This window comes from Lagenorhynchus albirostris, chromosome 15, assembly GCF_949774975.1.
Source record: "Lagenorhynchus albirostris chromosome 15, mLagAlb1.1, whole genome shotgun sequence".
NCBI lineage: Eukaryota > Metazoa > Chordata > Mammalia > Artiodactyla > Delphinidae > Lagenorhynchus > Lagenorhynchus albirostris.
The window spans coordinates 22,409,067-22,434,170 of NC_083109.1; the positions used below are offsets into that span (position 1 = coordinate 22,409,067).

Sequence of the window (25,104 nt, forward strand, 5' to 3'; positions counted from 1 at the left end):
TTTCTCGGGTCCTTTCTCTCTCTCTCCTCCTTCTAGGACCCCTATAATGCAAATGTTGTTGCATTTAATGTTGTCCCAGAGGTCTCTAAGGCTGTCTTCATTTCTTTTCATTCTTTTTTCTTTATTCTGTTCCGCAGCAGTGAATTCCACCATTCTGTCTTCCAGCTCACTTATCCGTTCTTCTGCCTCAGTTATGCTGCTATTGATTCCTTCTAGTGTATTTTTCATTTCAGTTATTGTATTGTTCATCTCTGTTTGTTTGTTCTTTAATTCTTCTAGATCTTTGTTAAACATTTCTTGCATCTTCTCGATCTTTACCTCCATTCTTTTTCCGAGGTCCTGGATCATCTTCACTATTATTATTCTGAATTCTTTTTCTGGAAGGTTGCCTATCTCCACTTCATTTAGTTGTTTTCCTGGGGTTTTATCTTGTTCCTTCATCTGGTACATAGCCCTCTGCCTTTTCATCTTGTCTATCCTTCTGTGAATGTGGTTTTTGTTCCACAGGCTGCAGGATGGTAGTTCTTCTTGCTTCTGCTGTCTGCCCTCTGGTGGATGAGGCTATCTACAAGGCTTGTGCAAGTTTCCTGATGGGAGGGACTGGTGGTGGGCAGAGCTCAGTAAAACTTTAATCCGCTTGTCTGCTGATGGGTGGGGCTGGGTTCCCTCCCTGTTGGTTGTTTGGCCTGAGGTGACCCAACACTGGAGCCTTCCTGGCCTCTTTGGTGTGGCTAATGGCAGACTCTGGGAGGGCTCATGCCAAGGAGTACTTCCCAGAACTTCTGCCAGTGTCCTTGTCCTCATAGTGAGACACAGCCACCCCCCACCTCTCCAGGAGACCCTCTAACACTAGCAGGTAGGTCTGGTTCAGTCTCCTGTGGGGTCACTGCTCCTTCCCCTGGGTCCCGATGTGCACACTACTTTGTGTGTGCCCTCCAAGAGTGGAGTCTCTGTTTCCCCCAGTCCTATCAAAGTTCTGCAGTCAAATCCCGCTAGCCTTCAAAGTCTGATTCTCTAGGAATTCCTCCTCCTATTGCCGGACCCCTAGGTTGGGAAGCCTGACGTGGGGCTCTGAACCTTCACTCCAGTGGGTGGACTTCTGTGGTATAAGTGTTCTCCAGTTTGTGAGTCACCCACCCAACAGTTATGGGATTTGATTTTATTGTGATTGTGCCCCTCCTACCATCTCACTGTGGCTTCTCCTTTGTCTTTGGATGTGGGGTATCTTTTTTGGTGAGTTCCAGTGTCTTCCTGTTGATGATTGTTCAACAGTTAGTTGTGATTCCGCTGCTCTCACAGGAGGGAGTAGGAGCACGTCCTTCTACTCTGCCATCTTGAACCAATCTCCAGCATTGGGTTTCAGTTGCGGCATGAGGGATCCTCCACTGCGGCACGCGGGCTTCTCTCCAGTTGTGGTGCACGGGCTCCAGAGTGCATGGGCTCTGTAGTTGTGGCCTGTGTGCTCAGTAGTTGTGGCGCACAGGCTTAGTTGCTCCACGGCATGTGGGATCTTAGTTCCCCGACTAGGGATTGAATCCCCTGCATTGGAATGGGGATTCTTAACCACTGGACTGCCAGGGAAGTCCCTCTTGGACATCATTTTGTATTTAGTCTTATCTTTCAGCAAAAAAACAAGTATTTATTTATGTGTATATATACACAGTATATATTTTTGTGTGTATATCTATGTAAAATATCTTTTTGTAAAACTTTAATCTCCAGCAAAATAAACTTTTAAAGGAACTCAAGGATTATGTCTATTGTGCAAGGCACTAGTGGCCCCTGGCTATGATGACCATTCATCTTGGTTTGCCTGAATTATCTGGGTTTTGGCTGTTGTCTTGGCATAATTATTATAGTGTCTTCTTTCACTCCAAAAGTATCCTGGTTTGGACAGTGGTTCTCCTGACCATGGGCCAGACGCTTTATTTGGCCTGTTTAGGGTGTTTTAATTTTTTATTTCATTTTTCTTTTGTTCAATTTTTAACTTACACATAAAGATCTTTTATATGAAAATTTTTTAAAAATCAGAAGCTATGGCAATACCAGTTTGCAATTTCTACATGGTAACTGTTGTCAAGCTAAATGATGGCCACGTCTTTTGGCCACCTCTTTTAGGATGGGAAGCATGCTTTCTGCCATCTTCATTTATGTACGTTGATCCCTGACCCCTGAAATCATTTGAGTTTGCAACCCTTGTGATGTAGTAATCTAAGTATAGTGTGGATACACAGAAAATATTGATAACAGTGTAGTTTTCCTCTGTCACCAGTAACAGTACCTATATTCCTTTCAAATCTTTTGCTTGCCTGACATATATTATCATTCAGTAACTGTTAGTTTCCATTTTCCATAGACCAATGTTTAAAATTGGACAGCTTTCATGAGAATTACTTGAGGAATTTGTTAAAACTTCTGCCTTGGGCTTCCCTGGTGGCGCAGTGGTTGAGAGTCCGCCTGCCGATGCAGGGGACGCGGGTTCGTGCCCCGGTCCGGGAGGATCCCACATGCCGCAGAGCGGCTGGGCCCGTGAGCCATGGCCGCTGAGCCTGTGCATCCGGAGCCTGTGCTCCACAACGGGAGAGGCCCTCTACCGCAAAAACAAAAAACAAACAAACTGCTGCCTTAGTTCAGACCTTGAGGTCTGTCAGTCTGCATTTTTAACAAGTTCCCCTACATGATTGTTATGTCACTAAAATTTGGAAACCACTGCTATAGACTACAAAGTATTTTCAAAACTTGACTTTAAATGTTTTTTAATATTTTATTTGCATACTAAATAGGATTTACAGGTCTGAAAGAAATATTTAGTAATTCTATTTTGTGTGTGTGTGTGTTATTTATAACTACCAATGTGAAAATTTAGATAAATGTAGTATTTTTGTGTGTATGTTAATATGCTTACTTACATGAAGTCACAAAGTGGGTTTTTTTCCCCAGATTTTAAAGGGAGAATGCCTTCTGGACCTTTCTAGTTTTACTGATAATAGGTAAGTGTCTAGCACTGATGGTATCTGGCATATCATAAGTTATCAATATGATTTGTTGCAGTTTGTTAAGTGAAATGTTGTATGAAGGTAACTGCTCCAAATTCAAGTTCCTTCTGCTTCCGTGGCTGAGTGGGTGTTATCATTAAGCCTTGCTGTCTTTAAGTACATTTATTTTAAGATCCCATTTGCTCTTAAAACAGCTGCTCTCCTAAGAAACTCATAAACAGACCCAATGACTTCTGTATTTGAGTTTACATTCTTTGTAAACTAATATTGGCAAATTAATCAAATATTGGCAAGTTCAGAATGTGCTTATATTTCAAGGACACACACAATTGTTTCCTCAATGATCAGGTCTTAATTAGGTTCAACTAGTTTCCAGATTAAGTGTATATTCTTTTCATTCACCTTTCAAAGTAATTTATTGCCATGTATGTGAATGTGAAGAATGTCTGTGATCGGATAGAAACCTCTGATATTGTTAGATGGGCAAAGTTAATAAAAACTAGAAAGTCATGAGCTTTTCTAGTCTGTGGAGTCAAAATCTATCTTCAAGTCAAGATAAATCCATTGTGTAACTTAGTTTTGTTCTAGCAGCTTAAAATAATTCTCTTTTCAGCAAAGCAGTGAACAAGGAGTATGAAGAATATGTTTTAACTGTTGGTGACTTTGATGAGAGGATCTTTTTGGGAGCAGATGCAGAAGAGGAAATTGGAACTCCTCGAAAGTTCACTGGTGATGCCCCATTAGGGAAACTGACAGCACAGGCTAATGTGGAGTGTAACCTTCAACAACACTTTGAAAAAGTAATTAACCTAGCCTGGCCTCAGTCTTGAATGATCTTTTTCTCTGTGTGTGTGATTCTACTAACAGCAGCAGCATCTTTCAAGTTAAATCTTGAGTTTCTTCTATTAACTCATATTTCCCATGAAAGCCTTAAAGGTAGCTTTCAAAACTGTGGCATTTAGTATTTTTACCTCATTTCTTGCAATTTTTCATATTTGGATATTTTCCCAGAATGCCTGGCTTTTCAGTAGAGTATGTGTCTTTGGATATGAAGAAGGATTTATGCTTTCCTCCTATTTTTTCTTTGCATCACTTTAGCCACTCTTCTCTTGATTTAAAATTTAGTTTGCTTTCCTACCCATGACGAACTATGTGCTCTTCCCAAACTTCAGCCATATAACTCTGATTTGATTGTTAATAGCCAAGGCTTAATTCTGTATTTATGTCTTAGGTAGGTTGGAGGATGAGGTCTAATGGAAAATTCACTGGTCCAGAAGATGGAAACCTAAGTTTTAGTCCCAGCTCTGCCATTACCTTTGTCAGCTTAAACAAGTTTTATAACTTCTCTGTGCCTATTGCCTCATATGTAAAATGAAAATGTGCCTGTTATATTTCAAATGAATGTTATGAAGATAAAATGAGATTATAGATAGAAAGCACTTTGGGAAAGTGTTATTCAAAGGTAGGATGTTATTAGCATAATATTGCTAAAATTTTGGTGGGTAACCAGAAGAGGGGGAGAAAGTAACCTATTAAACGTGAATAGAGAAGATGTCATATGTACTGAATTAAACACATAATGGGGAAGAAGGTAGCTTTTTAATCTCACATAATTTTCTTTTCTGACAGAAAACATCATTTGCACCTTCTACACCACTGACAGGACGACGATATTTAAGAGAAAAAGAAGCAGTCATTACTCCTGTTGCTTCAGCCACCCAAAGTGTGAGCCGGTTACAGAGTATTGTGGCCGGACTGAAAAATGCACCAAGTGAACAACTTATAAACATTTTTGAGTGAGTACAATACTAGTATTTTTCCAAATGTCTCTTTTAAATTAGATTCTGTATTCCATTCTGTTTTCAGTATTTCTGAATTCTGGAGATACTGGATATACATCTGGCAAGTTTTACTGTACCATTTCAATCACAAAGTATGTTGACCTAAAATCAGATAGAAGTACCTATTAAAAATTATATATAAATTTTATTTCGTATTATTATAGACTTTCAAGGTTAAATGTATCTTAAAGGTTATTTAGCTCCAACATTCCATTCTGGTAACACCCCTAATTTATGCATTACTGTTTTTCTTTTTACATTGTTTTTAAATGGGTTCAATATAAATGTCCATCAAATGGGAGACTGGTTACATATTGATGGTACAGCTGTAAAATGGAATTTTATGCAATTGTCTAAGAAAAAGAAGCATATTTCATAGTAAAGATGATAAAGTGAGGCCAGATTAGAGAACCTTATTTCCTAATACCTAATAACAGAATAGTAAAAATCAGCAGACTATCTATCAGCAGAAACCAAATGAGGAGAGGGATATGATTTCATGCTATAATTTTCCAAAGTGGTGGTCAGGAAAGGAAATGGTTGCTTCTGGTATGCCTATCCCCAAGAAGCGTTACTGGGGGGAAAGGGTGTGTTGATGGGATCTTTTTATTTATTTATTTATTTATTTTACTTATTTATTATTTTTGGCTGCGTTGGGTCTTTGTTGCTGCGCGTGGGCTTTCTCTAATTGTGGCAAGCGGGAGCTACTCTTCATTGCGGTGCACGGACTTCTCATTGCGGTGGCTTCTTTTGTTGCAGAGTGTGGCTCTAGGTGCGCGGGCTTCAGTAGTTGTGGCACGCGGGCTCAGTAGTTGTGATGCACGGGCTTAGTTGCTCCGCGGCATGTGGGATCTTCCCGGACCAGGCCTCGAACCCACATCCCCTGCATTGGCAGGCAGATTCTTAACCACTGTGCCACCAGGGAAGTCCTATTGATAGGATCTTGAAAATACTCATTAATAACCCAGATGTGGAGAGAAACAAATGGCATGAGTAGGCATATGAGTAAAAAGTCATAGAAACCTCCCCAAGTGAAAGTCCCTGTATACCACCAAGATAGCAGAAATATGAAAAATTCTCAGGACCTACCATTTTCCAAGATTCCTAGCTTATTTGGGGAGAGATCTTCATAGAACTAGAAGATATCTCTGACCAAGGTATAGTGAACCCTGGAATGGGGACATTTAACTAAATCTCAGAAGAGAAAGCAAAGCCCTGATCCTCTAACAAAAGCTGAACATAGCACATCTGTGCCCTCCCACTAGTCCCCAAACCTCAGTCTATAGAAAAGTGGACAGAAGAAGCCCCAGCCTCAACCATAGCTCAGAAGGTAAGCAGATTGCATGTAAAGTAGGAAGATTCATAAAGATCTACCTTCATAGCATTTGAATAAATAGATCTGAACTGAACTATCCATTTAGCATGAACAAGTTAAAAAGAAATGGCAAAGCATCTTGCAGACATTTTAAAGCACAAGAGAAGGAAGGAAGGAAGAAAACATAGAATGCAAAAGACAAAGAACCTAGAAACAAATAAATGGAAAGACATTCCATGTTTATGAATTGGAAGATTTAATATTGTTAAAATGTCCATATTACCCAAAGCAATCTACAGATTCAGTACAGTCCCTATCAAAATCCCAATGGCATTTTTACAGAAATAGAAAAAAAAAATCTAAAATTCATAAGGAATTTTGAAGGACTTTTTTTTTTTTTTTTTTGCGGTACACGGGCCTCTCACTGTTGTGGCCTCTCCTGTTGCGGAGCACAGGCTCCGGACACACAGGCTTATCAGCCATGGCTCACAGGCCCAGCCACTCCGCGACATGTGGGATTTCCCAGACCGGGGCACGAACCCGTGTCCCCTGCATCGGCAGGTGGACTATCTACCACTGCGCCACCAGGGAAGCCCTTGAAGGACTTTTATTAGCCAAAATAATCTTGAGAAAGAAGTAAAAAGCTGGAGGCCTCACATTTCTGATTTCAAAACACATTCCAAAGCTACAGTAAGCAAAACAGTATGGTATTGGCATAAAGACAGACATGTAGACTAGACATGGAATAGACTAGAGTCCCAAAATAAACCTTCACATATATCATTAAATGATCTTTGACAAGGGTGCCAAGACTACACTATGGGGAAAGTCAGATTCACTTAGTATCATATCTTCAAGGTTCATCCATGCTGTAGCATATGGCAGGATTTCCTTCTTTTTAAGCCTGAATAATATTCCATTGTATATATATACATACCACACTTCCTTTATCCATTCATTCGTCAGTGGACATATAGGTTGCTTCCACATCTTGGCTGCTGTGAGTAATGCTGCAGTGAACTTGAGTATGCAAATATCTCTTTGAGATATCCACATGCAAAAGAATGAAGATGGACTTTTATCTTACACCATGTACAAAAGTTAACTCAAAATTTGTTAAAAACCTAAACATGAGACCTGAAACTGTACAACTAGAAGAAAACATAGGTGAAAAGCTTTATGACACTGAAATGGGCAGTGATTTCTTGGATGTGACATCAAAAGTATAGGTAACAAAAGCAAAAATAGAAAAATGGGACTATATCCCACTTAAATACTTCTGTACAGCATTGAAAATAATCAGTAGGATGAAAAAGCAACCTACTAGAATAGAAGAATGCAATTGCAAACCATATATCAGATAAGGGGTTAATAGCCAGAGTATATAAAGAACTCCTACAACTCAAACAACAAAAAACAAAACAAAAAAACAACAAACACCTGATTTGAAAAAGGGGCAAAAGACTTAAATAGACATTTCTCCAAAGAAGACATAAAAATAACCAACAAGCATGTGAAAAAATTCTCAACATTACTAATCATCAGGTAAATGCAAATTAAAACCACAATGAGATATCACCCGTTAGAATGGCCACTATCAAAAAAACAGAAAATAATAAATGTGTTGGTGAGTATCAGAATTGGCACTCCATTGGTGGGATTATAAATGGTGTAGCTGATATGGGAAACAGTGTGGAGATTTCTCAAAAATAGAATTTTTATGACCTAGCAATCCCACTTCTGGGTATATATCCCAAAGAGTTGAAAACAGGATCTCAAAGAGATAGCTGCACACCCAAGTTTATTGCAGCATTACCCATAAGAGCCAAGATATAGAACCAACCTAAATGTCCACTGTTGAATGAATGAATAAAGAAAATGTGGTATGTACAACAGAATATTACTCAGCCTTAAAAAGAAAGAAATCTTGTCATATGCTACAATATGGATGAATCTTGAAGACATTATACAGAGTGAAATAAGCCAATCACAAAAAGACAAATACTGCATGATTCCACTTATATGAGGTATCTAAAGTAATAAGACTGATAGAAACAGAAAGTAGCATGGTGGTTGCCAGGGGCTGGGGGAGGGGGGAAACAGGGAGTTGTTGTTCGATGGGTATAGAGTTTCATTTATGCAAGATGAGAAAGTTCTAGAGATCACTATACAATAACATGCACATAGTTGACAGTAATGTACACTTAAAAATTAAGAGGGTAAATTTGTTATGTGTTTTTACCACATAATAAAATTTTAAAAAGACAACCTATTTGGAAGAAAATATAACTCAAGAGGCACAGCTTTGCATTAGAAGAACTTGATAAGAATATAAAATGTTTTTGCCATATATGCTACATGGCACATGATGCTGCACATGATGCTGGTCTTTTTGAACATGGGACCGGGAATTCTGAACCCTGCACTAGTTATTTGGCTTTGGGCAAATCACATTGTTTCTCACAGTCTTGGATTTGTTTGTCATTTCTGAATTAAGACCTGTATTCTGTGTTTTATTGATAGAAAGGTAACAGAGTTAATAATATAAAAGTAACAGGATTAATTGCTTCTTGCCAAATGTCTTTTTTTTTTTTTTAATTTAATTTTTGGCTGCGTTCGGTCTTCATTGCTGCAAGCAGGGGCTACTCTTCATCATGGTATGCTGGCTTCTCATTGCGGTGGCTTCTCTTGTTGCAGAGTATGGGCTCTAGGCGCGCAGTATTCAGTAGTTGCAGCACTTGGGCTCAGTAGTTGCGGCACGTGCACCCTAGAGCGCTAGTGCTTCAGTAGTTGCGGTGCGTGGGCTCAGTAGTTGCAGTGCACAGTCTCTCGGGCGCTCGGGCTTCAGTACTTGTGGCTTGCGGGCTCTAGAGCACAGGCTCAGTAGTTGTGGTACACAGGCTTAGTTGCTCTGCAGCATGTGGGATCTTCCCAGACCAGGGATCGAACCCGTGTCCCTTGCATTGGCAGGCAGATTCTTAAACACTGTGCCACCAGGGAAGTCCATCTTCCTTTTTAATGCTACATTTTTTTTATTTGTTATTCTTTTGGCTTTGATAAGAACTAAATGCAGTTTATTGTTCCAGCACAATATATACATAAATGCTGCCTATCATTTTCTTAAATCAGATGAAGAAATCTTTCTTAAATCAGGTTTATTGAAGTATAATTTATATACAAGAGTCATCCTTTTTACTGTACAGTTGTATGAGATTTGACAAATGTATACAGTTGTATAACCATCACCACCATGATCAAGACATAGAACAGTCCCCCCAAATTTATGCCCCTTTGTAGTCAATCCCTATGCCATCCCCAGCCTCTGGAAACCACTGATATGTTTTCTGTCCTTAGAATTTTGCCTTTTTAGAATTTCATATAAATAGAAGCATAATAGAGAGAACATTGACTCTCGTAATGTTGAAATTCCAAAACAATATGCCAAATGATTATATTTAAAGACTGTAGACTGGTTTGAAATATGCTGTGTTTACATATCTAGGTTTACACCTGAGAATAGGACTTTGGTCACTAAAAACTAGACTAATTCTTGAATGAAGAAATGTTGGTACTCTGGAATTTTTTTTCTGTTAATTAGGTTCCTTTTGTATTTTTTAGGTCTTGTATGCGTAATCCTATGGAAAACATTATGAAAACAGTGAAACTAATAGGAGAGACTTTCTGCCAACACTATACCCAATCAACAGATGAACAGCCAGGATCTCACATAGGTAAGAAGACAAAACTGAAATTGATAAAGCATTGAAAGTAGATAGAGTGTTCCAAGAAAAATAGAAACTCAAGTTTTTTCTTTCCCTGCAATTTTTAATATATCTGATTGAAGCTTATATAAGTTTTGTTCTTTAGTTCTTAACAGCTACATTTATTTAGCACGTGTTTTCCCTTTGTTTCCCCCCGTAGATTTTGCTGTAAACAGACTAAAGCTTGCAGAAATTTTGTATTATAAAATATTAGAGACTGTAATGGTTCAGGAGACACGAAGACTTCATGGAATGGACATGTCAGTAAGTAAATTCACTCTCCCAGCGACTGGCGAGGTCTACAGAACGTAAGCTTGGAAAGCAATGTGTTGAGAGCCTCTGTAGTTCATTGTGGGGCTCAGCAGTTAATGGCAAACTTACCCATGATGACATCTTAATTGGCCTTAGTTGTCTTTGGCACACCCAGTGCTAGCCACCTCTAGGCAGAAATGTGAAATATGTAAAATTTTTCTTTGATGCACCATCATTATCCTTTCCCTTTGGTCAGTTTTTTTGTCCTTCGTTCCTAGCTAGCTAATAATGAAATCCCCCAACTATTAAACCAACTGATAATTAAAATATCTAGCCATACCGCTCAGGGAGTTTTGAGGAATAAAATGTTGATGGCTTTTTTTTTTTTTTTTGCTTCATTTTCTTTGGACATTTGATCAAGTCTGATCACTCTCTCCAATAGCTATGTAAAGGAATTTTTCTAAGAAGTCAAACTTATCATATGATCTTTGTTTCCTCCTCCTCTCTCTTGTCACTCTTGAAGCCTTCTGACCTTCAATTCCAGTAAGAACAAGTTGATGTTTGGAGGTGCTGCTTAACTAGTGTAATAAAATTTCTCTGTGTTTGCACCCTGGAAGTTTTCCTCTATGTTGGTTCCCCATTTTTCCTGGATTCCACGTCTTTCTTTTTCATGATTTACTAATACTTGATAGAGCATATGCTCCCATAGCTTCTGGAGAAAGAAGTAAATTTTCAACTTTTTATTTTGAAATACTTATAGATTCACAGAAAGTTGCAAAAGTAGTACAGAGGGATCCCATGTATCCATTTGCCCCCAGTGGTTACATTTTACATAGTATATCAAAACCAGGAAATTGACATTAGAACAATGTATGTGTCTTGCTCTTTACCCTTATATCACATGTGTAGATTAGGTAACCACCACCAAAATCAAGATACAGAACTGTTCTTTCGCCACAAAGATCTCCCTCATACTACCCCTTTTTAAGTGACACTCAGTCTCTTTAGCCACTAATTTATTTTCCATATCTAAACTTTTATAATACACTCTTATGAGTTCTTTTTGTTTATATTTTTTGAGGTTTATTTTATGACCCAGGATGTGGTTTTTCTTGGTAAATGTTTTGTGCACTTGAAAAGATTGTGTGCTGTTGTTTGGGTGGAGTGTTCTGTAAATGTCAGTTCTATCTTGTTGGTTAATGGTGTTGAATTCTTCTGTATCCTTGCTAATTTTTGGTTTAGTTCTATCAGTTATTGAGAGGAGAGAAAGGTATTGATGTCTCCAAATAAAATTGTGGATTTGTCTCTTTCTCCTTTCAGTTCTATCAGATTTTTTTTTAATTCATATAGTTTGAAGCTCTGCTGTTTGATGCATAGACATTGAGGATTACTATGTCTTCTTGGTGAATTAATCATTTTATCATGACAGAACATCCCTCTCTGAGTCTGGTAATTGTCTTTGTTCTGAAGTCATCTGGCTGATGTTTATACAGGCATACCTAGTTTTATTGTGCTTCACTTTTTTGTGCTTCACAAATAGTGACTTTTTAATAAATTAAAGGTTTGCAGCAACCCTGCATCAAGTCTATTGGTGCCATATTTCTAACAGCATTTTCTCACTTCATTTCTCTGTGTCACATTTTGCTAATTGTAGCAATATTGCAAACTTTTTCACTACTATTGTATTTGTTATAGTGATCTGTGATTAGTGATCTTTACTATTGCAAAAAGATTACGACCCACTGAAGCCTCAGGTGATGGTCAACATTTTTTAGTAATAAAGTAATTTTTAATTAAGTTATTTTTTTAGACATAATGCTATTGCACACTTCATAGATTATAATATAGTGTAAGCATAACTTTTACGTGCATTGGGAAACCAAAAACATTTGTGTGACTTACTTTATTGCAATATTTGCTTTATTGCATATTCACTTTATTGCAGTGGTCTGGAACCTGGTATGCCTGTATATCCTTTTCCATTCTTTTTTTCTAAAACTAATTAATTTATTTATTTTTGGCTGTGTTGGGTCTTCATTTCTGTGCAAGGGCTTTCTCTAGTTGTGGCAAGCGGGGGCCACTCTTCATCGTGGTGCGCGGGCCTCTCACTATCGCGGCCTCTCTTGTTGCGGAGCACAGGCTCCAGACGTGCAGGCTCAGTAGTTGTGGCGCACGGGCCTAGTTGCTCCGCGGCATGTGGGATCTTCCCAGACCAGGGCTTGAACCCGTGTCCCCCGCATTAGCAGGCAGATTCTCAACCACCGCACCACCAGGGAAGCCCTCTTTTTCCATTCTTTTACTTTCAATCTACCTGTAACATCCTTTGAAATTAGTTTCTTGTAGGCAGCATACAGTTGTCATGTTTTTTGTAATCTACTGTGTCAGGCTTTTTGTTTTAATAGGTAAATTTAATTTACCTATTAAATTTAATTATTAATTTGTTAGGGCATAAATCTGCCATTTTATATTTTGTTTTCTGTTTTCTTTTTCCTACCTTCCTGTGGGTCAATTTGAACATTTTTAGACTGTATCTTTGTATAGATTGTTTCTTTACTGGTTGCTGTAGGTATTACATTATACATACATAATTTCACAATCCAGTGGTATAGACATTTTATCAGCTCAAGTAAAGCATGGAAACCTTACCTTGCCTTAAGTGTCTTTTTTAAAACTGCATGAATGTCTTTATTTTATTGTATTTTTTTATTTTTTGGCCACACCACGCGACATGTGGGATCTTAGTTCCCTGACCAGGGATCAAACCCACACCTCCTGCATTGGAAGCGTGGAGTCTTAACCACTGGACCGCCAGGGAAGTCCAGAATGTCTTTATTTTAGATTCACACTTGATTAATAGTTGTCTTTGTATAATTTTATGATTTTAAAGGCATTGCTCCATTATCTTCTAGATTCCAGTATTGCTAGTTAGAAATCCAGTGGCATTCTAATTCTTTGTATTGGTATGTGACCTGTTTTTACTTTCTGGAATCTTAGTTATCATTCTTTTATCACTAATGTTCTGAAATTTATAATAGAGTGCCTTAATCGTGGGTCTTTTCATTCATGTGTTGGGCATTCCTACAGAGTTCCTCTTTTAGTCCAGAAATTTACGTCCTGCAGTTCTAGGTCATTTTATTGCATTATTTCTTAGATAATGTATTGCCCACAATTTTATCTTTCTGGAGCTTTTATGATTCAGATAAAGGACCTTCTGGATTAATCCTCTTATTTTCGATTTCTTTGTCTTTTTGTTCTACTTCTAAGGATATTTACTCAATTTTTCACCATCCAATTCTGAAGAATTTTTTATTTTAGCTGTATTTTCATTTCTAAGACTTATTCTTTGAGGTTAATTTAGATTTCTTTGAGGTTTTCTTCTGATGCCTGCATTGTCTCTGTTTCCTCTGGGTTTCTTTTCCATTTGTTTTGATCTTTGTTTTTCAGTTGGAGGCTTTCCTCAAATGTTGGATTATTCCTCAAATGTTGGATTACACCTTTGTCTTTCAGTTGGAGGCTTTCCTCAAATGTCTACTTTCTGAATGAGTCACTAAAAATGAGACATTAATAAACCCTGATGTTGACAAAACAGTTTGGCTCAAAGCTCTGTGTGCAAGAGTGAGAATAAAAGTCCAGTAGCCTCAAGTGATCGTGTAGTATAGGGACCCTCAACTGTTGGTGTCTTTAAGACTTCTCTGGAATATTTCAGTTTCTTTAGAAAAGTATCTGCCTGGCTGTTCGTGTTATAGAGCAGAGCAAGGAAGGGAAACTTGGTCTCACAATTCAGTCTGCAGACTTTCACCTAAAACCACGGTCTCTTCTATACCTGGTGTTCTCAAGCTCTGATTCTCTCTAGTTCAGTTTCTGTAGAGAATAATTCTCTAGATCCTTGTTGGGATAGACTAGAGACCTATCATCTGACTCCTTAGAGTGGATGTTGGGTGGGGACCTGAGGACTTCTGACTACCATAAACTTAAAAATCACCCATCCATGTCAGCCCCTGCCTAACCTGTACTTTTCATTCTGCCTGTGCCTTCAGTTGCTGTGTTTTTCCCGAGTAGAGTGCAGCAGATTCATTTGTTTTAAGTGTCTCTCTTCAGGCCCTTATGTTTGACCATCCTACTTTCTGCTGAGTAATTTGTCATTCTTTCATCCAGTTTCAGTTTTCATATATGGTTTGCGGTTACAATTAACTCCTTGTTCTATCCAAGATATTTTCTATTGCTTATTCTCTTTGTTGATTTGGAATGGTATTTGAAAGAAGGATGGCAACAAACACCATTTATAGAACTGAAAACTTATGTTAAATTTTAAACTCAGTGGTGAAATAGGACTTTATCTTTTGTTTGTTTGTTTGTTTGGCCACGCCACGTGGCATCGGGAGCTTAGTTCCCTGACCAGGGATCGAATCCATGCCCCCTGCAGTGGAAGCATGGAGTCTTAACCACTGGACTGCCAGGGAAGTCCCAAGACTTTATCTTAGTAAAATATTTCTTTCTCTGAACTTTTAAAAATCTTAGCTGTGATATACTACACCTTTGATTTTAGTGTTTTGATTAATAAACACTGCCCTCATGTTGACAAAACAGTTGACATAAAACTGTCATTTAAATAAAGGAGCCCAATTCTTATGCTTTTCTCTTGGCAGGAATATTAATTATTTTATTATTTACTCCAGTTTCAAAGTAGATTGTTGTTTATGCCTCATTTGAATTTAACATCTGTCACTGAGCAAGACTGTATCTCATAAGAAAACTATCAGTTTAAGAACTCAGATTTTTATCTCTGGTAATCTAGTATAATATAATGTACACTTATATAAGTTATGGTTTATAACTTACATAAGATATGTTATTTTTTCTTGTTTCTATAGTCTTCTTTACATAATGGCAGAGGCTAAAATTGAGAAATTTATTAAACTGTGGTCTTTCTCTTCCCCAAGGTTCTTTTAGAGCAGGATATATTTCATCATTCCTTGATGGCCTGTTGTTTGGAAATTGTGCTCTTTGCCTATAGCTCACCTCGTACTTTTCCCTGGATTATTCAAGTTCTTAATCTGCGACCATTTTATTTTTATAAGGTGAGATGAGAGCAAAGTTCTGTTATGGTGTGCCTCAGGTAAACATTCTGTTTGTCTTAATGCTGAAGAAGTGAGCTGTAGTGATGTCTGGAAAATATTTCCAGAGGTATTGTGAAAGCATTCCTTTTAGGGTGGAATCAAGGACAAAAGGGAGAGGAAGAGAGGGGATCAGTAAATTAAGCCAATCTCATAGCTTCAGTTTTTCCATCACTGACTTGCAAATGTGGCCAGGAACTAGGTCGTTAAGTTTGAATTTCCATATTATGAATGAAAATCATAATCCTGTTAAATAGATGTGTGATGAAGAACAAAAACTCTTTCTCTCAGGAGAAAGAAAAGGTCTAAAATTAATTGTGGTCATGGTCTAGCTACTGAGGCTGTAATAACAGATGGTGCTCCTTCCCCAAATTTGAGCTAATTCACTGTGGATGAATCTTAACTTACTTACGCTTTTTTACCTGCTAGAACCTTTTTCTTACAGAACACAGAGGTCACAGCTGCAGTAACTAATGTTACCTGATGTCTGAATTTAAGACTGATGCTATTATTATACTGGTTGGCATAATTTAGTTAATATTTTGTCATCTGTGTTACTTGAAAATTATTGATTATAGAAAAGTTAGTTTGATGAGTTAAATTTTTATACCTAAAGTTACAGAAATGCAGATCACTGAAAACCCTATCCATTTTAATTGTTGATTGAGTGGAATTTAAATTCTTTTTAGTTTTGTAAGGAAAATTGCTTCTCTATATTTACTTTAATGTTTATGTATGTGTTTCAGATTTTCCATTAGGAAATATATGTAATTTTATCTGAGGAAAAAGTTCAGTTTTTGCCCTCACCTAATAACAATTCATTGTTTTTTGTAACATCCTTTTTTCATTCAAGAAGTTAAATGCTGTTGTTGTTGTTGTTGTTTTTAATAAATTTATTTATTTATTTGTTTTTGCCTGCGTTGGGTCACGGGCTTTCTCTAGTTGCTGCCAGCAGGGGCTACTCTTTGTTGTGGTGCGCGGGCTTCTCATTGTGGTGGCTTTTCTTGTTGCTGTGCATGGGCTCTAGGCACGCAGGCTTAAGTACTTGTGGCTGGCGGGCTCTAGAGCGCAGGCTCAGTAGTTGTGGCGCACGGGCTTAGTTGCTCCACAGCATGTGGGATCTTCCCGGACCAGGGCTCGAACCTGTGTCCTCTGCATTGGCAGGCAGATTCTCAGCCACTGCGCCACCAGGGAAACCCAATGCCTTTGTTTTTTAACCACATAAATAATATATACTCCTTGAAGAAAAACAGAAAATACACACAAATGTAGATATTAAAGTCATATATTATAATCCTAATTACAAATAATAATCACTATTAATATTTTTATATATATGCTTACAGACTTTGCTCTAGATATTTACTCTTATTAAAATGGAACTATAGTGTATATAAGCAAAGTTCCTTTTAAATATGTTATTCATTCTTTCTTTTGAGCTGTTGGGAGGAATAGTCTGAGAAGGGGCAGTGAATTCAAAATAGCATTGGACTGGGAACCCAAGACCTGACTTCTACCACTGTTGGGCTGTTGACCACTTTCACCTATCATTGCCTCTGTTTTCCATGTGTAAAATAAAACATGAAAACCAGAAATGTACGTGCAAGTATTTTGAAAATCTTAAAAACTTCTTTATAAATTAAAAATATATTAATAAGCCATAGAATTATGGTTCAAAGATATTCTTGGTTCTGTGTCATTAATAACAGCAGAGCTAGCCATACATGTCAGCCTAGTCTAGAACTGACTACTTGAGACCACATTACTTTCTCAGTTTTCTCTTCTCCAGGTTATTGAGGTGGTGATCCGCTCAGAGGAAGGACTCTCCAGGGACATGGTGAAACACCTGAACAGCATTGAAGAACAGATTTTGGAGAGTTTAGCATGGAGTCATGACTCTGCTCTGTGGGAGGCTCTCCAGGCTTCTGCAAACAGAGTTCCTACCTGTGAAGAAGTGAGTTAGGGCAAGGCTAATAATCCCATCATTTTATGAAAGCAGCTTTATTGAGACGTGATTCCCATACCATACAATTCACCCATAAGTATACAATTCAGTGGTTTTTAGTATATTCATAGGTATGTGCAGTCATCACCACAGTCACTTTTGGAACACACCACCTCAACAAGAAACTTTACGTATCACTTCCCTAACCTCTGTCTTCTTCACCTAGCCCCTAAGCAACCAAGTAATCTACTTTCCATCTCTATTGATTTCCCTGTTCTGGACATTTCATGTAAATGGAATCATACAATATGTGGTCCTTTTAAACTGACTTCTTTTTTTTTTTAAAAAACATCTTTATTGGAGTATAATTGCTTTACAATGGTGTGTTAGTTTCTGCTTTAAAACAAAGTGAATCAGCTATACATATATCCCCATATCTCCTCCCTCTTGCATCTTCCTCCCACCCTCCTTATCCCACCCCTCTAGGTGGTCACAAAGCACTGAGCTGATCTCCGTGTGCTATGCGGCTGCTTCCCACTAGCTATCTAGTTTACATTTGGTAGTGTATATATGTCCATGCCACTCTCTCACTTTGTCCCAGCTTACCCTTCCCCCTCCCCATGTCCTCAAGTCCATTCTCTACATCTGTGTCTTTATTCCTGTCCTGCCCCAAGGTTCTTCAGAACCTTTTTTTTTTTTTTTTTTTTTAGATTCCATATATATGTGTTAGCATATTGTATTTTGTTTTTCTCTTTCTGACTTAGTTCACTCTGTATGACAGACTCTAGGTCCATCCACCTCACTACAAATAACTCAATTTCGTTTCTTTTTATGGCTGAGTATAACTGACTTCTTTTATTAGCATAATGATTTTAGGTTCATCCATGTTGTTGTATGTATCAGCACTTTGTTCCTTTTTACAGCTTACTAATATCCCATTGTATGGATATAGCAGTTTGTTTATTTATAAACTTGTGTTGTTTCCACCCTTTGACTATTATGAATAATGCTGCTATGAACATTCATGAACAAGTTTTTGTGTGGACATACGTTTTCATTTTTCTTTTTCTTTCTTTTTTTTTTTGTGGTACGCGGCCTCTCACTGTTGTGGCCTCTCCTGTTGCGGAGCACAGGCTCCGGACGCCCAGGCTCAGTGGCCATGGCTCACAGGCCTAGCCGCTCCGCGGCATGTGGGATCTTCCCGGATCGGGGCACGAACCCGTGTCCCCTGCATCGGCAGGCGGACTCTCAACCACTGCGCCACCAGGGAAGCCCTTCATTTTTCTTGAGTATATGGCTAGCAGTGGAATTGCTGGGCCATATAGTAACTCTTTTTAAGCTTTTGAGGAACCGTCAGACTGTTTTCCAAAGTGGCTGCACCATTTAACGTTCCCACCATCAGTGTATAAAGTTTCTAATATCTCCACATCCTCTCCAGTGCCTATTATCTGTCTTCTTGATTCTAGCCATCCTAGTAGGCATGAAGTATTATCTCACTGTGGTTTTTTTTTTTGCATTTCCCTGATGGCTAATGATGTTCAACATCATTTCATGTGCTTATTGGCCATTTCTTTATCATCTTTGGAGAAATATCTATTCAGATCCTTTGCCCATTTTTTATTTGGGTTGTCTTTTTATTATTGAGTTATAGGTTCTTTATATATTTTAGATACACTCCTTTATCCAATATATGATTGGTAAAACTTTTCTCCCATTCTGTGGGTTGTCTTTTTACTTTCCTGATGATGACCTTTGAAACACAAAAGTTTTAAATTTTGATGAATCCAGTTTATTCTTCTGTTGCTTGTGCTTTCAGTATCAGATCTAAGAAACCATTAATCCCATCATTTTTAATTTTTTAAATATCCATATAAAGAATTAAACACTTTTAATTAGTAGTATTTACAATAAAAAGATTAAAAGCTTCTACCTAATGCACACAAATTGCACATTTAACAGTTTAGTATCATGAGAAATTGAGTTTTTTCCCTTCACCTCTGTGTTATTCTTTTTTAACTCCTGTCTATACATCCTACTTTGCTTTTCTGTGTCTCCTTATACTTCATTAATCTTCTTGAGTTTTTCTCTAATCTCAAACAACTGAAAGAACTATTTAGGAAGAACTGAAAAGATGATTTCTTAAAGCCTCTCTTCCATGCTTCTTTGGTCTTTTGCAGCAGACTATGATTAATTGGGCAATCTTCAGTATTCATCAATATTTCCATTATGGAATCCATTGGGAAGTGGAAAAAAAAGCTATGAACTTAAAAGAGAAGGATTTGGGTTGAAGCCCTTGCTGTAATATTTAGTAGTACTGTGTCCTTGGGCAGATTTCACATTTTTGAGCCTCAATTTTCTCATCCATAAGTGAAGAATAGCAGTGCCTACCTCATAGGTTTACTTCTAGTGGTCAGTAAACTTTACTAGATATATTATAAGATTAAGTGAGTTGAACTCTTTACATATCTTTAACAATGTTAACTATTGAGCACTTTATGCAAGCTGGTATATTTTGTGAAGGACAGGGAAATAAAACAGTAAAAAGTTAAGAAGACTTTCTTTCTCATTTTTTCTGTTATGTTTTGATCAGTGGGTTTATCTGTGTGTAAAGCAGAGGGGTTTTGTTTTCTACAGGTTATATTCCCAAATAATTTTGAAACAGGAAATGGGGGAAATGTACAGGGACATCTTCCCATGATGCCAATGTCTCCTCTAATGCATCCAAGGGTCAAAGAAGTTCGGACTGACAGTGGGAGTCTTCGAAAGGGTAGGTTCAACATTGGTAAAACAATGAAAAAATAACAAACATCTTTTTTTAGAGAAAATTTCAGGTCTTGCCTAACGTATTATTAAGAAATACAATTTTTTTATCAAGATTTGAAAGGGGATTAATGTTTATGCCAATACCCTGTGTGGCTCATTGTATACTTTTTTATATTAAAGTAATAAGATTTCCACTCTGATTTTGAATCTAATCTATTTTTTAAATTGCAGTGTCTATTATTGTGGAAATAGTATTTTGGCTTTTTCATAAATATACACAACTTTTCCTCAATGCTAATGGAAAACTATTTAAGCTAAATACCTACTTTTCCAAACGTGATAAAAGTTATATTCTTTATCTCTAAGTCTTTATAGAAAAATAAATGTTTAAAGCAGAACAAAGAACTCTTTGGGATATTAAATTCATCTAATAAATTACTTATCTATGCTCTCTCAAAATAGTTCATTTGAGCCTTACTAATAGGAAGATTTTAGTGCATTATTCTTTATTTTCTCTTGTGGTGTAGCAAACTGATGTGTGCATCTTCTGGATTATTTAACTCTTGGATTTTTAAAAATCACTTAAAATCTTCTGATGACAATATCCCTGAATAAACCTCAGATGTACAAGTATTCAGGTTATATAGTAAGGTAGCTCAAGACCCACTTTTGGACTATAATTGTGTGTGTCTTGCTTTACACGTAGTATAAGGTCATGAAAATGTGCACACTGTGCATGCAAAACAGTCTTCATTAAGCAAGGGGAATAATTAGGATTGTTTTATGACCTTTAAAAATCTTGTCAAAGCTAAAAACTCTCTTACTGTCAATTATTAATATTTAAACAAATTTAAAAATAGTAAAAATATTTACTTAGTACACTACAATTGGAAACATTGAGAATGAAAGTGTTTTGTTTTTTAAAGTCATAAAGAATAGTTTAAATGGTGCTTGCCACTTTCTTCTCATATAACTTACAATACTGAGTGAGCTTCTTTCCTGTGCCTTGGTGAACTGTCGTGTTCCTTTCTAAGTTTGGACCAGCTCTTAACATTTTATCCTTTGTGCTTTCAGTGTTGTGAAATATTTCTGAAAGTTCCTTTAAAGTGAAGTTTTTTGCCATCATAACTTCCTGTTGGATGTCTTCATCCTATTTATCTTAACAACTTTTCGCATTTATATCAATAAGTCTCATCTTCACACAGTTCTTCTGGCTGTATATCTAATCTCTTGAATAGCAGCAGTGTCAACATTCCTAGGGTCAGCTATTTCTTCTATAACTTCATTAACAATTTTAATTTCACTTTCAGCATTATCACTTTTCAATTCTTTGTTGAACTTTCACTTTTTTGGGGGGGCCATTCCTTCTTTCATTTGTCTATTTTCATTCGTCTATTTTGTAAAATGCGGGTTTATCACTGGGAAATAAGGAGACAACATAACCATATGCTTTGCTGCCTGCATGAATTGAACCAGCAGATTTGCCCTGAACAATCACCAACAGACTTTGAAAGAAGGAGCAGGATTGGTCACTGATCATGATGCACATCTATTTTTCACACAGTGATTTATGTAAATCCTTATGGGAAAAGTTTGTAGTTTATGCAGTTACTCACAGTTAATATACCATGGCAACTGAAATCTGAACCTTTTTGTTAAGGCTGTCGTTAATTTATGCTATGATAACTGAAACTCATGCATACTTTAACTGTACAAAGCATGAACTCTGTGCGTATGCATGTGTGTGTATCTGACTATAATGTGTATGTATGTATAATATATATTATATATATAATATATGTTATATATGTGTGTGTGTGTGTGTGTGTGTGTGTGTGTGTGTGTGTGTGTGTGTGTGTGTGTGTGTGTTGCAGCTAGCTAGAGATATCAGAACTAAGATCATGAAGAAATGGTCACTAAAATGTAATTCTGTCCTGGTGGTGGAATTTTGAGTGTTACCTTTTTCATTACAGTTTTTTGGTATCGTTTGAGTTTTTTCAGTGAGCTTTTAAAAATTGAGATATAATTCACATCGCATAAAATTCACCCTTTTAAAATATACAATTCAGTATATTTACAAGGCTATACAACTATCACCATTATCTAATTCCAGAACATTTTTATCACCCCACCCCCCCCCAAAAAAAAACCTGTATCCAACAGTAATCACTCTCTATTTCCTCCTCTACCAAGACCCTGGAACTACTAATCTATTCTTTGTCTCTATGGATCTTCCTGTACTGGACATTTCATATAAATGGAATTATATAATATGTGACCTTTGTGATTGGCTTCTTTTACTTATCATGTTTTCAAGATATATATGTTGTCGCATGTGTCAACACTTCATTACGCTGAATAATTCTTCATTGTATGGATATACTGTATATTGTTCGTTCATTCGTTTGTTAATGGACATTTGGATTATTTCCACTTGTTGGCTTTTATGAATAACGCTGCTGTGAACATTCAGGTGATATATTATTTTTATAATTAGAAGAAAACGGTATTTTCTTATAGGGGTTCAGGCAAGAGAATCAAATAATGGAAAATCCTTAGAAAACAATAATATTGAGCCTTGACTCTGGGAGAAAAAAGACAATTTATTAACTTATATATTTGTTAAATTTTTATTGTCTACTGCAGCTTTTCCAGTACTGTGCTAGGCAGAGCATCATTTCAAGGGGCTTGCAGCTAACTTCATGGCTATAACATGAGTTTTCCCTTGAAATGTCAGCTCTGAACATTCCAAGTCAGATTCAAGGGCTGCATTGATTTTCTTAGATATAAGGTATCCAGGTAGACTTCTGTTAAGGGGTAATGGGAGCTACAATAGAACTTGCCACTTTTTTACTAAGACTGGGAGTCAGAGTTGCTTTTATAACCTCCAGAATTATGGAGAGATTTTTATTAAACCATGACTATTCCTCACTTACCTCAGTAATACAGAGAGCTGTCAAATTATTGCCAGAGGTAATTTTTATACCTTTTAAACATGTTTTGAAAATAGATGACATGGCTGTCTAATTATCTAGTAATTGTAAAAATAATTAGTGAAATGTTTTTACTTTAAAAACATGTTATATACCTGTAAAGAAACAGTAGGTTGAGGGAAGTAGGGGGGAAATGGTGGGAAAAGATGTAGGATTGGCTAGGAGAGGGTTTGCACCTAGTGGAGATGGAAAGGAGAGCAGTTTCTGCAGAAGGATAGCACTGGAAAAGAGGTTTAATCCATACTTTACTTTCTTTTTGATCAACACACTAATGCCTCAGATTAAGGCAAGTTAAGCAGAGTCGTAACACTTCTACTCATCTTTATCTTCTAGTGGACTTATAAAAGATGATTCTGCCTCTACTAAATCAGAAAGCCACAGCTACTGCCTTAAACTATTTGAAGTGTGGGCATGTGGTGAAGGCAAAATTGTGAACCAAATCACTGATTTTTCCTTCTAATCAGGAGTTATTTACTAGATAAGATTGGGAGACAGAAGCTAGTTGGACTACTTTTGAAATTTAGCAGTCACCACATTCTACTTCTCACCTTCTACTTTACCCTTAATATTTTGCTTCTTTAATATAGGCAGAGGTTCAAGAAACCAGGAAGGTGAGCTCTCATTATTTTATTTTATTTTATTTTCCTTTTTTTTTTTTTGCGTTACGCGGGCCTCTCACTGCTGCGGCCTCTCCCGCTGCAGAGCGCAGGCTCCGGACGCACAGGCTCAGCGGCCATGGCTCACGGGCACAGCCGCTCTGCGACGTGTGGGATCCTCCCGGACTGGGGCATGAACCCGCGTCCCCTGCATCGGCAGGCGGACTCCCAACCACTGCGCCACCAGGGAAGCCCCATAATTTTATTTTAATATTTACTTCATTCTTCTCTCTCCCACTAGACTCGATTATTCCATGAGGACAGAGGCCATGTTATTAGCATAGTAACTCAATCTCTGTTTGTTGAATGAGTGAGTAAACCTGACTTATTATTTTGGAATACATGTCAAACTGTTATAAATTTTTCTCTTTATTAGATACGCAACCATTGTCTCCAATTTCTGTCCATGAACGCTACAGTTCTCCTACCGCTGGGAGTGCTAAGAGAAGACTTTTTGGGGAAGACCCCCCAAAGGAAATGCTTATGGACAGGATCATAACAGAAGGAACAAAATTGAAAATTGCTCCTTCTTCAAGCATTACTGCTGAAAATATATCAATTTCACCTGGGCAAAGTCTTCTAACAATGGCCACAGCCATAGTAACAGGGACAACAGGACATAAAGTTACAATCCCATTGCATGGTAACATTTTGATGCATTTATTTTATATTTTTTCTGAGTTGGGTGAAAATTTAAGAAATGTCTTATTGGACTGATCACATGGTCTTATTATTCCAGTATTTTTTCTTGAACCTATATACTTTTTTTTCTCTTTGGCTGCGTTTGGTCTTCGTTGCTGTGCATGGGCTTTCTCCAGTTATGGGGAGCAGGGGATACTCTTCATTGCAGTGCGTGGGCTTCTCATTGCGGTGGCTTCTCCTGTTGCGGAACACGGGCTCTAGGCGTGCGGGCTTCAGTAGTTGCAGCACACGGGCTTCAGTAGTTGCAGCACACGGGCTTCAGTAGTTGCGGCGCGAGGGCTCAGTAATTGCGGCTCGAGCGCACGTGGGCTTCAGTAGTTGTGGCACATGGGCTTAGTATTTGTGGCTTGTGGGCTCTAGAGTGCAGGCTCAGTAGTTGTGGCGCACGGGCTTAGTTGCTCCATGGCATGTGGGATCTTCCCAGACCAGGGATCGAACCTGTGTCTCCTGCATTGGCAGGCAGATTCTTAACCACTTCGCCACCAGGGAAGTCCCTGAACCCATACTTTTTTTTCTGTAAGAGCAGTTTTAGGTTCATGGCAAAATTGAGCCTTCCTTGTCATCAACATCCTGCACCAGAGAGACACATGTGTTACAACTGATGAACTTTCATGGACACATCATTATCACCCCAAGTCCGTAGTTTGCATTGGGGTTCACTCTTTGGTGTTGTACATTCTATGAATTTTGACAAATGTCTAATGACACATATCTACCATTATACTGTTATACAGAATAGTTTCACTGCCCTAAAGATCCTCTGTGC

At 37.6% G+C, this 25,104-nt stretch overlaps 1 protein-coding gene across 1 annotated transcript in view; it reads left to right on the top strand.

The window, feature by feature from the left end:
• The window catches only part of RBL1 (RB transcriptional corepressor like 1), a 75,770-nt gene that overhangs the window by 15,691 nt on the left and 34,975 nt on the right, over positions 1-25,104 (top strand). The window contains exons 7-15 of the mRNA XM_060123987.1: positions 2,941-2,990; positions 3,610-3,796; positions 4,626-4,792; positions 9,771-9,883; positions 10,074-10,177; positions 15,106-15,243; positions 17,069-17,233; positions 19,859-19,991; positions 24,013-24,279. Coding sequence (XP_059979970.1) covers positions 2,941-2,990; positions 3,610-3,796; positions 4,626-4,792; positions 9,771-9,883; positions 10,074-10,177; positions 15,106-15,243; positions 17,069-17,233; positions 19,859-19,991; positions 24,013-24,279 — 1,324 coding nt within the window. The remainder of the gene's footprint in view (positions 1-2,940; positions 2,991-3,609; positions 3,797-4,625; positions 4,793-9,770; positions 9,884-10,073; positions 10,178-15,105; positions 15,244-17,068; positions 17,234-19,858; positions 19,992-24,012; positions 24,280-25,104) is intronic.